This window comes from Vanacampus margaritifer, chromosome 1 (genome assembly GCF_051991255.1).
Source record: "Vanacampus margaritifer isolate UIUO_Vmar chromosome 1, RoL_Vmar_1.0, whole genome shotgun sequence".
NCBI classification, from domain to species: domain Eukaryota; kingdom Metazoa; phylum Chordata; class Actinopteri; order Syngnathiformes; family Syngnathidae; genus Vanacampus; species Vanacampus margaritifer.
Genome location: NC_135432.1, coordinates 38148729 through 38166251, shown reverse-complemented (window position 1 = coordinate 38166251; position 17523 = coordinate 38148729). Strand labels below are relative to the sequence as shown.

The window sequence follows — 17523 nt, the reverse complement described above, 5'->3', positions numbered from 1 at the left end:
TGTATGGGACTAAAATTTCTACAAGTCAACATTAAAAATATCTCAAATTGAAGATTTGTTGGCAGTTTGGTGATTTAGATTATGCACTGTAGTGATCTTTTTTTCCCATTAATTTATTTATGGTGGATTTTAGAGGTGAACTCGCTATAATTTTTTTATTTTTTTTTAAACAGAAGTGTAAACATCAGGTAGTTTATTCACTTGTATCAAGCTTGGATAAATGTGCTTTATGTTTTGGACCTTTCGCTGCACTAGAATGGACTGGCATGATGGGTATTTTATCTTGTGTGTTATTTGTATCTGCAATGGATCTTTGTTTCACGCAACCAGGATTAATAGTGCAGGCATTTTCATTGAATGAATATAATTTAGTCAAGAGGATAAATTATGACCCATGTTTATACCGCTGTCTTTAGTTGCAAGCAGCTAAATGTTGAGCAATTGTCTCAATCTTAACGACTGTCTGACTCAGTAAAATAGAAAACGTCTACTGTAACTGAAGGACTGTATCACACAAGACCCGTTTTAGGGGCAATGCCATAGATTAAGCATATTAACTATCCCTCTTGTTAAATGCTTCATCTCATCTTTCGAATAAATGTGGTGACTAGATTTATAATAATCTTTAGTACATTATATGCACAAACTTAAGGTTCTAAATGCTTTTCTAGTTTGCTCCAGCATCTGGCACATATCCCGTTGATTGCAAAAAAAAAAAAAATGCAAAACTGCTTGATGATGAAGACCACCTATCTTTGGTAAATGAACTTTAGCACATTAGCCCATCAATGGCGGGAGCTACTTCTGCCGCGAGCGCTCGACACTTGTCTCAAGCTTCTACTTCGAGTGTAACATCACTAAGTAACAGCGAAGTAAAGCTAGTAAATATTTATGACCACCCGCCAAAAGGAACTTTAACCCGCATCCGGCAGGTGTCAATTTTAGAGCCGCTGTATATATGCACATGTATGTGTGCGTCTACTGTATATATGGATATCATTGCTGTCCTGTGAAAAACACGTTTCCATTTTTAGGTCGCGGGCTGCTCTCCGGTAGCGATCCTTCTTGGCGGCACGGCTTGTATCACGGTGCGCTTTATAGTCTGGAAAATATGGTGGAAGTGTTTTTCACAGGACAGCGACAATATGTATATGTATGTCTGTATGTATGTAATAATTGTTTTTGTTTAAAAAATTAGGTTGCTGATGTATCCAGTTCAAGTGAGGATTCATCAGCAGAGGAATATGTTCCAGATTCTCACAGTACTTCGGACACTTCCTACATTGAACCTGTTTCAAAAATTCTGAAATCCGAAGGTATTCCAGTAATGAGCTATTAGAAAACTGCTCATCTTTAAGATGAGAGGTAGTCATGTTTTAAAGAATAAAATGTTCAATGTTCACTGACTCTTTTGCATCTGGTTTCATGTCTAACTTATCCATTACAAAGATGTGCTTGACCTAGATAACCTGTTCACATAAGAAGCATTGTTTTATTAACATACCAGTTTCAGTCTGTCCTAAAGTTGTAACATGGTGCTCAAGGATCAGGTATGACTTTGCATTTCACAGTATTGTTATGCACAACAATGCGACCTTATATCAGGTAAGTCATTACACATCAATGTCATTTCAGTTTGTGTAACGCCAGAATGCCAGAACTTTCAAGTCACTTCAGTGACATGGTTGCTGTGTGTTGTGTAAACTTTGTCCTTGTAATGTGAGTTGGTCCTCATAATTACCATTTTTGCCATGGGCGTGGCTTATTTAGCTCATTATCTATGTCCTCATAATTACTGTTTTTTCAGGTTTTTCTTTTTTTTGTGCGTTGAGTTTTTTCAAGTTTTGAAGTGAAATTTCCCTGGACGACCCCAAAAAAAAATTTGGGGTGCAAGTCCCATCTCTCTGGCATTAGCGGAAAGGGGTGTCCCCGTAATACACAATTAAACAGGTTTGGAAAAAATGTCCTCATAATACACAGAGGCAAACCTGTGTGTGTGTGTGTGTGTGTGTGTGTGTGTGTGTGTGTGTGTGTGTGTGTGTGTGTGTGTGTGTGTGTGTGTGTGTGTGTGTGTGTAATTGTACATAGTACATTGTGAGGACCAAAATACATCTTTAACCAGCAGATTGAGGAAATTTTTGTGAAGTGAGGACATTTTGGCCGGTCCTCACAACTCAAGACCTTTTTTTGAGGGTCAAGACTTGATTTTAGAGTTTAGGTTTGAATTGGGTTATAGTTGGGGTAAGGGATATGGGTAGGCAATCATTTTTGATGGTTGGGGTTGGGGAAGGGGCTCGGAAAAGCATTATGTCTATGGATGTCCTCACAATTATATAAATACAAGTATGCGCGCGTGTGTGTGTGTGTGTGTGTTGTTTTTGTTACATGATGTTGCCAATATTTTAGGATTTCTCTGAGTTGTGTGGCGTCCCCGTCCTTGTGAGGCAATTTTGCTGGGCCCCACATGTTTAGACCTCTTTTTGAGGGTCAAGACTTGGTTTTAGAGTTTAGGTTTGAATGCTTAGGTAGATGCTATGGACTTCCGACTTCCGGGTTTTACCCATCAGCGCCGTTTCCTGCTCGCCGCGTTCCAACACTCGCACCCCCACTCGCACCCTCATCGGCGGGAAGGCGTCTCGGCTATCTGAAATGCTTTGGGCACTGAGACAGACACTACACACTCGTAGCCTCGCACCCGTCGAGGGGCACAAAGGCAGAAACGCAAGTACTGGGACGCGGCCCACACGTCGCAAACCAGAAACGGAAACAAAGTTGATGGGTGAAAACCCGGAAGTCGGAAGTCCCACCTCCTCCGTGGCATATAGTCCATTGGGATATAATTGAGGTTAGGGTAAGGAATGCGGGTAGGCAATCATTTTTGGTGGTTGGGGTTAGGGGAAGGAATTAGAAAATGGATGTCAATGAGATGGCCCCACAAAGTTAACAAAAACAAACTTGCGTGTGTGTGTGATTGTGTGCATGAGGTTGAGACGTGACCTAAATGTAGAGTTCATTAGCGTGTTTGTGTGAGTTCATTGAGTGTGCAACTGGAGAGTGCCGCTTAGTCCTAATCTGTCGTTGCCACATATGGCTTGTGCATGTGTCAAATTTAGCTCTCTGTCACAGGAGCTGCAGATCATAATGTCGCTCAGGAAGAGAAGGACCTTCGATGACTTTTTTCTCCTGTAATTGTAAACCTTTTATACTCAAACACACACACTGCAGGAATAACACTGTGTGGAATTACAAGAGGAGCAGTTAGAGAACACACAAACGAAGAAAAGGTATGTCAACATGTGCTCTTGTCGACATGTTTTTCAACGTGTCAACAACGTTTGTGAACGCCAACCAATCGCTCTCTTCTTATACATTGGCGGAAAGATGATGAGGATAGAGTTGTTAGGCTAGGAATTTTATATATATTAACTCTGGAGATTAATTTGAATTCTTTAAAGCGTTAAAAAATAAATCCTAACTTCCTGTTACGGCCTATAACCTGCAGCCAAAACTTGAAGATGGGCAAACACGCACTATAGCTAGTTTTACTCAAGTAAATATCTGTTACAAGCTTTGATGAAAAAAAGTAGAAATATAAGTAGAAAAAGGTTCATCAAATGATTTTTGGTTTTGAGACTTGTGCTTCTCACAGCAGGTGTGTTGGCCCACTCTTCATGAGCTAACTAGTCCACTCATCAGTTTTGAAAGGTGCTTTCTGTAGATGGCATGTTTCAGCTCCTTCCTCAGATGTCTAATGAAATTGGATCCGGGCTTATAGAAGGCCACTTCCAATCTTTTGCTCTTAGCCATTCTTGAGTGTTTGTAGTTGTTTTGAGTCATTATCCTGTTGCAAGGCCTATGACTTGAAACTGAGACCAAGCTTTCTGACACTGAGCGTTTCTCTAGAATATCTTGATAGTCTTGAGATTTCTTGTACCCTGCACAGATTTAAGAGACCATGTGCCAGATTTAGCAAAGCAACCCCAGAACATAATCGAGCCTCATCCATGTTACATGTAGGGTTCACAGTGTTTTTTTCTTGGTACGATTCATTTTTGTGTCTGTGAACAATTCCAGTTTGGCCTAATTTGAAACAGTTTGGTTTTAGCCACAGTTGCTTCTACTCAACATGTGGAGACAAGCTCATTTACCTGCCAGTTGAGTAGAAGCACCTGTGGCTAAAGCCAATCTGTTTCAAGATTTTTACTTTCTGGACCTGTATTCCCCAACCCTGTCCATAGGACATTCTATCAGAAGCATAGGTGGTAAATCCAGGTCCAGATAGTAAAAACCCTGCCACAGTTTGTCTTTAGCCTCTGATGCTTGCTAGCTAGCTAGCTCCCTAGCAGGTAATCAAGCACAATGAGAGCCAGCTAGCTACCCAGTCAGCAAAGACATGTGGCCCGCATAAATCCGGCATAGGTGGCATTCAGTCGGCATAAGGCATGTGGACCGAACATGGCCCAGAAGCGGCAAAGGAGGCACTGGCTTGACTCTGGCAAACCAGATGTGGGCCAGTTGTTGAGTGACGCATCTGACCCAGAAATCAATTTACAACTCTGGGCTATATATGTATAGCCAGTCTTAAATGCAGTTTCTGATATATTTTTTTTCCTACACATTCTTATTTTGCATCACAGATGAAAGATTTTTATTTATTTTTTTACATCATCACACACACATATCCATATGTTTCTGGTCAAGCAATCAAAGTTTATGTGTGAATTCAGCTAATGAACTTTCATGAACCTCCCAGAGAGAAATTCTTCGAAGGTGAACATGCTTTCGCCATTTCTTTGTAGCAATTCAAGAGTAAGTATTTTATTTCCCTATGTTTTACATTTGACATTTTATGGCTTCATATTGGCACAGCTACTGACTTGACTTAACAGTCATTTGTGTTTGTGGTTATGTAGATTTTCCCTGTATTAGTTATAATTTTTTAATAGCACCTAAGGCTAAAGCCAAACTGTGGCAGGGTTTTTGGTACCTGGATCTGGATTTGCCACCTCTGATCAGAACCTTTGTGGCTTGTCTACCTGCAGTTTGGCATTTTTCTTCTCAAGATTTAATTTCAAGAGTAGGGTCCTCCTGGCTCATCTCCCATGAAGTTCACTTCAAACGACAACAATTGGGTGCAATTTACCACTGTTGTGAATTGACGTCGGAATTTTTCTTCTTCTTTGGAAGTTGTTCTTGGCTCTATTGTTACCAATCGAATTATTTGTCTCATGAATTTGTCATAACTTTTAGTCCTGTGGCCACATAGAGGGAGGTTGGCTTCAGTCCCGTAGATCATTAATTTCCAAATAATATGTGCAACTGTACATTGGAACATCAAGCTGCTTGGACATGGTCTTGATACCCTTTACTTTTAACATTCTTGTTTATAATTTTCTTTATACTCCTCCTGAGACAACTCTCTCCTTCGCTTCTCATGCTTCGTGTTTACACACCATGTCACCTAACACCACATTGACTACTTGTCACCCTTTAAATAGGCTGACTGACTGCTTTCAAGTTTGAAGTCACCTTTGATGCTAATTAGGGGACACACCTTAGTTGATTAAAATTATTTTCAATCGTTTCGAGGGGTATTATCATTTTTGGCCAGTCCTGTTTCATGAGTTTGCTTTTTAAAAATAATTCAGTTTAACCACAATTCAAATGTCTGATTGTCATATTGTCGCAGTCCTGAGAAAAACTCTTATGTTTTTTTCCCCCCACTCACCTACAAAATACTAAAAAATAGGTTGAATTTAAAAGGGAATTATAGTAAATTAAAATGTACCTGTTTTAGTTTATGTTGCAGTACTCCACAAATTTGGAATGACCTGGATGACAAAACAATCTGCCATTTTCAACATTTAAAATAAATCTACATGGATCACTGAGGTTACGATGGTTATAATTTCATACAAAATTTACATAAACATGGTGTAGCACATTTGTTTTAGGATCACATCGGGAAATGACGATCAGTAAGTGTCTTCCTTGTAAACTGTAATGCCATTATCATGCACTGGAAGATTTGTTTAAATGTAAGTAAACTGACCTGATTATGTCAGTGCAAAGTTAAAAAATGTGTTAGGTGGTGATGTGCTGGACCCCTGTTTATAAGCTTATAGCTGGTCAAGGAGTCCTTCATTTTCTTGTTTCTGAATGCAACATTGTGGGGAAAAAACAAAACTATAGTAAACTAAATTCCAGTGGTTATTGGGGCTGTTATGAGTGCTCTGGGATAAGGCTGAGAGATACAGTCAAAAAAATGTTAGCAGTTGCTTGTTACTGTTTTACTAGTGTGGCTCAAATTACCGGAGACAGCCACACTAGTATAAAAATAACAAGCAACTATAAGAACATTTAGGACGGAACACATAAGTACAGAGGGTCTTTACATAATGTGAGTGTGCCATTAGTGCTGTTGTAGCGACTAATGACAGAAGTGCAAAAATAAAATGACAGGTAGTACAATAATTATACAATTAGTGGCGGGTATGCATAGAACCGTCACAGCTGTTAGAAAGCGCTATATAAATAAAGAGGACTTGACTTGACACAATTTAAAGACCCAGTGTGTAATCTTTAGCACCATCTAGTGGTGAACTAATAATTCATTCAATTTGAAAAGCCTATATTGATTTACATAATATTTGAAGCCATTGCAGACTGAAAAGAAAAACGTATTCAGTGGGAGAAGCAGCAGAAAAAATGCACCAGTGTGTCCTCCTTCCGGTCGGGAATTTTAGCTTAATTGATTGTTTTTTAAGCACAAAAAGTTCTGTTACAGACAGAGGTGGCAAATCCAGGTCCAGAAAGTAAAAACCCTGCCACAGTTTTGCTCTAGCCCCTGATGCTAGCTAGCTAACTCCCTAAAAGGTAAACAGGCACCATGGGAGTTAGCTAGCTATCACCAAACTGTGGCAGGGTTTTTACTTTCTAGACCTGGATTTGCCACCTCTGGTTCCATCATGAAATGGTCAACATTATCAAAATGAAATGAAATGTTTTAACATCGTTAATTGTCACTTATGAGCAAAACAAAGTGATACAATTGTTCCTCAACAGGAAGTGCAGCACAGACGCCATGTCCTTGAGTCAGCTGCAGTGGGGCGATGGTGACGATTCTGATTGGGACGTGAAGCTTGCCACTTTGGAGAAACAGCTGATGTGCCCCATCTGCCTGGAGCTCCTCCACAAACCCATCGTCATCCTGCCGTGCCAGCACAACCTGTGTCGGAAGTGTGCCAATGAGATCTATCAGGTCAGTGCCTTAGTTCCTGTTAAGGGTGTTTCAATCCATCGGCCAGCCATCATGATTGATCGGCCGATATTTGTTGTAGGGGTGATCTCCGATGCAAGCTGTTAATGGCCGATCGATCATCCTATGTGGCCCAACACTCTTACTTACTACAAACACAAACAACAACAGTGCCATGCACAAGAGAAAATCAATGGGACAGTAATACCATTTGTAAAGTTTCTATAAATAATTGAAACATATGATACATTGTAAATCAGATGAATACTTACTTTTCCGGGTTCATGATGTTGATTATCAAAACATACAATGAGATCAGTGAATTCAGGCATTTCCTAAGGATTTTATTCACAAATTTGTGGACAGTGAGAATATGCAGCTACCCGCGCCATTTTGGTTCTCAACTGTGACGCCCCTCCCAGAGCTAGTCACTCATATTCTTTCGTCCATCTAAAAGTCCCTCCCCTCTCTCTGCTCTCCTCTCAGACAGTCACATGATACCTCCTTCTTTTCCTTCCCCCTTGTAGTCACAAGATGGAACACAGGAAATCAGATAAGGGTTGACGTTGTTTACAGAAGAGACAGAGAGACTGGGGAGCCGTAGTATAAACAAAGGGGTCTAATTAACACATTCGCTTGCCCCCACCACATGTTCTCAGGAGAGCACAAAGAGAAGATCAGCCCCTGACAACATTTGAACCCACACACAGAACTATACTAAGTAAATCAAAGCAATTTTGTCCAATTCTAAATAGTTATAACTAAATCAAAACAGTTATAATTAAATTGAAACAGAAGATTCACTTCAACATCTATTAAACTAAAACCCAGTGTCGCTTTTTTTCCCTCACCTACGGATGAGCAAGAAGTAATAAGTACGGTAATGAAATATTGTAAAGCCCTTACATATATCTACCATTTACAGTTTCACCAACTATAGACCAATTTCTCTATTGCCTCAATTTTCACAAATTCTTGAGAAACATTTCAATTCTCGACTTGAGAAGTTTCTGGACAAGCATCAAATAAACTAACTGGACGACTCGCGTCCGGCACTCAACAGTAAACATCGGAGACCTGGAAAATGGCACTTTTTTACACACGATCGCTATGGGACTTGCTAAAAATGACCTTGTCGGTTGTCCATACGCTGAGATTAAAATAATAAAAATAAGAACGTTTTATCCTTTAAACAAAATCTATATGATAACGTTTAACGTTTAACACGGGTGAATTTAACAATTGTGCTTATAGAGGGTTTATCATTGATTTCACATTTTACTTTATTCACTTCATTGACTTTATACGTATATTTCATATTCATACAAGTCAATTGAAATCAATGATGGTGACCTGCAGCTGACCCAGCAGCCAAGCATGACAATTCCTTTCCAATTTGGAGCTTATGATCCGTGTTGTAAATCAGGAAAGCCCAGCAGCAGCTGAGGCTTCCATCACACTATTTCAGGGCCGGCAATGTTCCCTCTGGACTTAAAAAAAAAACTTTTCTTACACACTCTGCCTCTTCCATAACGACACAGTTTTTAAGTGAGTACAAGTGACACTCACTAACCACCACCGGCACTGGAACTGGCAGCAGCAGCAGCCGACTGAACCATTTTTCAACAAGTAACTGTGTCTTCATTTCTTTGGTGCACTAAAAATGGATGGGTCAGTGTGACCTTCTGCATGCTTAACTGGGTACACATGTACCTATTATAATCTAAACCAAGGTATAGCACCAATTTTTCAAATGTGAGCGAGCCCACACACGATATGGAAGAAGTGAAGAGGAATAAAAAATATTTGTCCTCTTTGCGTGTTCCAAAACTTGAAGACATATTTAATGTAAAAAAAAACACCTTTGCAAAAATGATTTTCATCTAACAGAGATCTCTGGACATCGTGACAGTCTCCAAACATCACATAACAGGTGGAATTTCAGAGTGCCGAATGTGCCTCTTCCGCGTGTAAAATGGCTTCTTATAGTTAAAACCGACCGCCTAGCGTAGACAAAACATACTCTCTGGGTACTTTTCCATGAGCGATGGCGAAAACAGAGTCAGGGGTGCGTGTTCAAAACAGATTCTGTTCTCAAGGACCAAATGTGTTTTCCCACAGAGAAGGAACTTCTAGACCAAATAATATGTCCCAGCTTAAGGTCAAATTATACTGAGTTCAACACTACTTGCTTTACACGTCTATAAAACCTTTCAACATGGTTAATATAAAGAATTAAGATGTTAATAATGTTTAACAATGGTTAATATATGAAAATAAAGAATTTAAATGTTAATAATATCTAACAGTCCGCCTTTTGGGCTTATTTAAAATAAAGCCCAATAACTAAACATTTAAACATCTTTACACAAAGATTCCAGCGGGATCTTCATCATCGCAATGGCAGGTGCAACATAAGAAGAAGAGGAAAATGAAAACATTCTTTTTAGCAGGAGAGGAGGTCAGTCATATGTCAAAACAATGTGATTCATTAAAAGATTATTCCAGTAAAATAAGCATATCATATATGAAGACAATGTGTTGTGATTATGTTCAAAATTGTGGTGGGGGATCCCAGAAATAGCAAATTGGCATGACAGTCAGTATGAGAAAGAGTGTCTTTATGTACGCAATTGGAGACGCGATTGAAGACTTGTTGTCGTTTGGGCTAGGGAAGTTTTTGTTGACGTTTGTCAGTTCCATTTTCGTTCTTGCGTTTGTTTTGTCAAACGGAGCCCTTCAGCTCTGCGATTGGCTGTTGCCTGTTCAGGTTGCACCCCGCCTACTGCCCGAAGCCAGTTGGGATAGGCTCCAGTACCCTCACAATCCTTGTGAGGACAAGCGGTCAAGGGAATGGATGGATGGATGGATGGATCCTTCAGCTCTTTTAGAACCCACATCAACTGCCAGCGATGCAGGGGTTGATCACCGGGCCCAAGGTGTGACTCATTCTTTGTGGAACGCCCCGGAAAAGGGATACGTTCCTCCTATCTCCAGTGAGGGATGTCCTCAGCGAAACTCAATCTCCATTGAGTGATGTCTTCAGCTCGTCAGGTGGCTCCTAGAAACAGTTGAATGGTTTCTCGGTTGGCTCGTCTGGTGGCTCGCTCCTGAAGGTGGAGGTTGAGTAGAAGGCGGACCCCCGGCAGGTCTGATAGGCAAGATGTGGAACCAGGTGCCCCCCGTGGACTGGACCAGATTGACCTTTCCTTCACCTCATCTGGGTGCAGAATATTTTCATTTAGTCACTAATAAACATTTATTCACATCCCTTTTTGAAAGAGCATCTGGTAGTTTTATTAGTTTGGAGTTAGTAAATGTTATTAAAGTTCTGTAGTCCTGTCCTGTGGGAAAAAATTCTGTTTGTTGTGACATTCAATTAGAATCCAGCCTTTGGCTGACTTTAATGACCTAAGCACATTCATTAATGTAAAAATGAAAATCTTAGCCAATTCAAATCTGACGAGGCCAATTTTGTTTACAGAGTGTAATGATTATTGGAATGTTTTATTATAATATTTACTGTTATAGATATGGCATGAATGTGCTTCCAGCCATTAAATAAATGCAACTTTCGTCAACAAATAAAATCAAAAAATAACATCTAACCCCAGGGCCCCAGGGAAAAATAGAAATGGAACATATTTATCTTATTTTCGCCGTCTCTGCCAAAACTTACTCCTTCTCCATGGTCAAGGAAATCCCCAATTGTCGTCGTGTAAATTTCATTCATTCTCACGGACTATCTATAATTATCACATTAAGACTAACTTTTAATTTTATATTTATTTAATTCAACATGGACTGTTTGTGTCCTTCGCGACGATATACCCAGACCGACTAATAATTCCCCCATCTGAAAAAAATCGACTTAGAGAATTTTTCAGACTCTAATAATATACAAGTTCTGCAGTAAATAAATTTTGCTAGCTTTTTGTTTAAAAAGAGGTGAAAATTTTACATTTAACCAGTAAATTCGACAATGCGCCCCAAGCAACTATTCAAATTTCAAAAGAAAATTTGGAAAATATTAAAAGACTAAATTCAATAAGCGTAAAATATAATAATTAAGATTGAAATCAATTTTATCTTATCTTTATTCACATTAGCTGTTTTCAATTTCTGAAACTACACAAAATTTACCTGTATTATCTTTTGTACTATGAAAATATTGTAGCTTAAGCCAATGAATTTTACAAAGAATCTCAGTTTTCAGCCAATCCATCAATTATTATTAAAACATAAAGTTGCCCTTAATTTTAATATTTTACCATTAAGCTTGCTAGTCCCCCTTTTGTTGATGTTTGTCCAAAAAGCTGACTGTTTTAAAATAGACAGAGATAAACAAATCAGATCAAATCAAAATAAACATCAAAAGTTTTAAAATATAATAAATCTGTGTGTATAGAGTGTTACCAATCAGTTCGTTATATTTACGAAATGTTTTACTGTAAATGTTATTACCTTATATCTGTCAAAAATATAGAGTGCAGTGTAAACAGTCAGTATCACATCATATGGTCTGGTATCACTAACTCAAGGAAACATTGTTGGTGGGGGCTGAGTCACCAGCATAGTGGAGCAGTTTTTCACAGGACAGTTTGGGATGCAAGAATGCTTTAAGGAAGCTTGTGCAGGGCATTGTGTGCATTGGAGCAGTTTTTCATTTAAGACTTTTGCATGTGAGTTCAGGGTGCAGTCATTGTGGAAACTTTCCACCAGGTGGCGTCAGGAACCTCTGCTGTCCATCAGTTGGTGGCAGGCACAGCAGGTGGAGTGCTGATCAGGGGATGGCCGCACCACGCCCCTCTGCAGGTGGTAGCAGCTGTGGTTTCTTTGTTGGTGGGGCTTTTGTTTTGATAACATCTGTGTCACGCTTGTATTGGTTCAGTTGACCTTGTTTTGAAATAATGACCTCGACCAATGAACCCCACTCGACTGAAAACATTAAAATCTGCCCCAACAGTATTAGGTTATAATATGTCAGTAAAAGTTGGAATAATAAAATCCTCCTTTATTTAAAAAAATTCAAAAAATTAAAAATAAAAAATAAAAAAAATTTAATTAAAAAATAAAAAATACAAAAATAAAAATAATTTATTAATTAAAAATAAAAATAAAAATGACTAAAACAATGAAAGTTTACAATTTTAAATAATTGCTAATTATATTTCAATATTTGTTATGGTTTACAATATTTAATTTAATATGTTTTGCATACCTTCATAAATAATACTTAAGATGAGATAGGACAGATATACTCTAACAATTTACAAATATAATAACGAGTCAATTAATAAGTGTGTAGTTTTCAATTAATATGTTTCAAGAAACGCCTAGTCAGCCTTTGGTCAAACATCAAAGCAGAAATGATTTTTTAATTACATAGCACCTCAAATTATGTCAAAAATGTTATCCTCCCAGATGGCTCCCCCATGGAATGGAATGGTCTGTCTAGTCTTCCAGGACTCGTAAGGCCTGCTCCAAATTCTGAAATGGGACTTCAAATGTCGAATTCAAAGGTTAAATATATTCAGGAGAAATTAAAATTATTTTCCTACTTATAAACATGGGAAAAGCCCCTTTTTTAAATTGTAATTAACAAAGGGAGAAAAGTCTCCTTTTTCATACAAATAATATATTACTTCACCCCCCGGACGAGAGATAAGGAACTTGTCGTTTCCCTCTCATAATGGGTGTGGCTCCTGATTCTGAAAAGATATTCAAAATTAAATAATGTTCTTGCACACGAGAAAAACTATGAGGGAAATACAATCAACTTATAACAAAACATTCTACATTAGTTGCCATTCAAATTATTCATTTTTTTATTATTAATATTATTATTATTATTAAAATGTGGAGAGACTAAACTATTTCATCTAAAAATAATCCAAAAAAGTTAAATATATATATTTTCTCATTAAACTTTAAAAGCAGATTTAATCAACACACATACAAACGCAACAATGACACATTTATCAACGTGTCTTTTATAGAAAAAAATTGTATTCTCTATTTGTAAAGGTTTTAAGGCTGTTACCAATTTTAATTTGGAAAAAGGGTGACATCTGGTGGTCAGCTAGAGTCATAGCAACTACAATTTTCAAACTGACTGGCGTCATTAGTTTATAAAAGGGTGACACCTGGCGGTCAGCTAGAGTCACAGCAATTATATTAAGGCTCCTCCATTTTCAAAATATGCACACCTTTATTGAAAACTTACTCTGTCCCTTCCTTTACCATTCATATACATCCTATCTTATCTGTTCTCCTCCATTTTAACCTTTTTTCATTAAGACCTACTCTTCCCTTCTATTTCAACATTACGCAAACCACCTTTTCACAATATCCTGCACATTAAAATCAAATGTCTCCTCCATTTTATGTGTTGTTATTCGTTCGATTTGTATTAGGTCGCTATATTATCGCATGTGCTGTGATGCCAGATCATCAACATTAATCGTTTGGAGATGTTATTGAGGGCCTTAGAAAATCAGTTACGGCCACAATTTATGTAATGTCGTCTAATTTATTTAACGTAGACCCTGACGCCGCGGTTTTAGTGTTAGAAATTTTATTAGTAATTTTACCATCTAATTAATTCATCCCGTTCAGCGTTTATTAAACGGTTTCATTTATTTTATTACATAAATTCAAAATTATACGAGCTGTCTGTACGAAACCATCGAAAGTCAATATTCCAGCATCAATCATCATTTAATACACTTTTCTTAAAGTTACGTCCGGGATTTTCCTCTATATTAAAATACATATAACTCTAATACTTTTTCTAATCCGCGGTCGGCGTTTACGGAAATACAAAGTTAAACTGCCGCCTTTGAAACCATTGAACAGATTACATATCTTATTAGAATAAACCAACCTTTTTCACAATATAATCAAGTCCCGTCGTTCAATATTAATTACATTTTATATCATTATTCGACGGTCGATTATATAACCTAGAAGCTTTAGTCACGTCTAGCGGAAAATCATTTAATCCTTCAGAATAAAAGCGCACCGTAGCCCCAACATTATTACTTTATTAAAGTTATATAAATGGTTATAACTTCACAAAAATACCTTAAGCTAGTATTCTAGCATTATTCATCATCTTATCCAAAAATACACGATTATGTCTCGCTTTTGTTCCATTCGAAGAAATTACCGGTTCTATCTCGTATTTTACGTCGAATGCCTGGCGATACAAGTTTTAACGTTTTTCATCAATTTAATTAATTTACCGTAGATTATAACGGCGCCAAAAGATTTATTCCACTGGCCGCATCCATCTTTATTAGTTCTTCAATTCACGGGTGTTTACTGGGCAAAACTACGATAGCAACTGCGCATGCGCTCTCAACTTTTTCATAGCGTCATCATGTTCTCGCTTTACGGAAGCTCATTTGGGTCAAACAATTTTGTTACGTGCTCAAAAAGAGCGTCCTTAATTTCTATTAATTATTGACTCCCGTATTTTATTAGCTTATTATATTATATTATATTGTAGTTAAGTTGTATTAATATTTAGAAATGAAGTGACGTCTCACTTATAACAGAATTAGTCAACAATATATCTCATCGCGGTCCCTTTAAGAATAACCGTGACGTCCGATTATTGTATCACAAGACAAAACATATAAGACAAACAAATATCATGATCTCCTCCTAAAATAATAAATACTGCTTTAAGTCAATCAAGAAGCAGTCTCTCGGCTGCAAGGAGCGAAGCGTTGTTTCCAACTTTGAGGCAGGCCTTATTATAAAGAGACTGCCATGTGTTTTCCGTAATTAATACTGCTTGCAGCCTGAATGCCACAATTCTCTGATTCAATTGTGCAAACCCATCGTAACGCACCATCGTAGCGTTACGCTATACTGCTTTTAATCAATCATGAAGCAGTCTATCGGCATTTTAATAGCGTAACTTTGTCAGTTAAATTTGTACGTCCATTTCAGCCTGTCTGTTCACAATTATTTGATTCAATTGTGCAGAATCCTCATCTGCGCTGAGCAAAATAAGCCATCATTCAAGGACCCCATTACGATGTATTCACAGCGGGCGATCTAGCCGTTGTGTCAATCGATAATCTTCCTAATTCGACCCAAGAATCTTAGACATTTAATTTATGCCTGTTTGACATTTTATTCAAGGAACTTATTACGATTTACTACCAGCGGGCGATCTAGCCGCTGCTTCAATCCATAATCTTACTCTAATTCCATCCAAGAATCTCACGACATCTATTTTACGCCTTCTTATAGTTAAAAGCGACCGCCTCTCTTTCATTTGTAGACAAAACATACTCTCTGGGTACTTTTCCATGAGCGATGGCGAAAACAGAGTCAGGGGTGCGTGTTCGAAACAGATTCTGTTCTCAAGGACCAAATGTGTTTTCCCACAGAGAAGGAACTTCTAGACCAAATAATATGTCCCAGTTTAAGGTCAAATTATACTGAGTTCAACACTACTTGCATTACACGTCTATAAAACCTTTCAACATGGTTAATATAAAGAATTAAGTTGTTAATAATGTAAAACAATGGTTAATATATGAAAATAAAGAATTTAAATGTTAATAATATCTAACAGAAGTAATACCGACTGGGCTGCAGGTAGCAAAGTAAATCTCGCACCGTGCAATGTGGCCGAACCAACTTGTATTGTGAAAAAAAAATGACAGTTGGCAACTCACACCTGCACATTAACGATTTGATGTAAGGACATTTTGTGAAGTTAAACGGCGAATCCGTATAGGCTTTTGACGCTGCATGTACAGTATATTGTAATCTATTGTTTATTTTGTTTATTAATACTTAAAAAGTTGAACAAGCATTTCAGACGCCTTTGATCTTTTTGATGGTCGTCTGTCGACTGTATGTCAAGAAATATTGTTTTGTAGCGTGCACACATACTTGTACATGTAAAAAGCGTACTTGTGCAATCTGCTTGTTTTGTTGAGTGAAAATGAAAAGATACAGACAGTAGCAGATTCATTCAGACAGTACTTGAATGGCACAAGGTTAAAAGTGATGAGAAATATCCTTCATTTGGGACACTAGTCAACTCATTAACAAATTGCCAATTTAAGTTATTGTTAAAATTATTATTGATTTTATAAATGACTTCAGTTTCAATATGTTGAGCATCTTAGGTAAGATGTGTGTTTGACATGTTTTTGGAAAGCAGATCCATTATGATATGTACGTATGCATGGTCTGAGGCGCTTCGACATTTGTTAGCTGAATACGCACAAATTCAGGCACAATGATATAATGTATAATATACATGCATAATGCACAATTTTGTGTGTACACACAGTTAGTGAATGAAATCCATTGAGAAGTGACTCCACTTCGCTCTATTTTATCCAGCGCAGTACTAGGGTTGTAATGATAGCCAAACATCTCGATATGATATTATCACGATGTGAACATCATAATACGATAATTATCACAATATCGTGGGGAGGTTGGTGATATAAAAAAAGCCGACAATATTGTACAAAAAAAGAGCTCATACAAAAAAAAAACTAATATTTTGCTTTTGTACATAACAGTAACGCATATAAACAACCTACAATTTTTAATAACACTTACTTGCTAATGCACGCACATATTGAGTTCCTCCACATATAGACCCTTCTAGTGTGACATCACGTTTGTGTGCCGCCCATGCTGGAGGACAGGCCGCCAACGCGAGTGAATGAGAAATCAGTGAGATGTAGAAAACAGGTGAAACCGTTTCCAAATTTGAGACAAATGCAATGGTAAACTTCTGTGCGGCCCACGGTTGCTCTAATCGGGCACACAGAGATAGGAAATCGTTCTTTCGACTACAGGCACAAATTTTAAACCAGGGGGAAAAGTTTACTAAAGAATTGAGAAACTGTGGGGCATGTTATTTTCAGCAATCAGACACGCAAAACATGTACCCAATTTTGGAATATTCAACATTTATTTATAATTACAAATGTTTCACATTGATTTTACATCATACAACATTTTTCGTAGGTCTTGCAAACATTTTCACGTGATAATCATAATACTTGATCAAAGTTTACTTGTCAACTTTGGGTTGTGAAAAATCGTGATTTTTTCTTTACACTCGACTAGTTTGTTTGCAGTTAGAAAGCTAAGATAGCTTGAAAGGCTTCGACGTACAGAAAGCAAGACAAGTTTATCCAGACACAAATGATTTAATGAATGACGTTTTACACCAGTAACCTGTATCAACCAAAAGATAAATAGAACATACATTT

At 37.7% G+C, this 17523-nt stretch overlaps 1 protein-coding gene across 5 annotated transcripts in view; it reads left to right on the top strand.

The window, feature by feature from the left end:
- The window catches only part of LOC144040111 (tripartite motif-containing protein 54-like), a 65593-nt gene that overhangs the window by 9496 nt on the left and 38574 nt on the right, over window positions 1–17523 (top strand). For 3 of the 5 annotated variants that reach the window (XM_077553985.1, XM_077553976.1, XM_077553969.1), the window contains 2 exons: window positions 1–1316; window positions 7066–7261. The exon at window positions 1–1316 is cut by the window's left edge and continues 247 nt beyond it. In XM_077553985.1, coding sequence (XP_077410111.1) covers window positions 7085–7261 — 177 coding nt within the window. In that variant the 5' untranslated portion in view covers window positions 1–1316; window positions 7066–7084. Of the gene's footprint in view, window positions 1317–3073; window positions 3285–7065; window positions 7262–17523 lie in introns of those variants that run through there. The other 2 variants (XM_077553961.1, XM_077553992.1) reach the window with 2 other exon arrangements.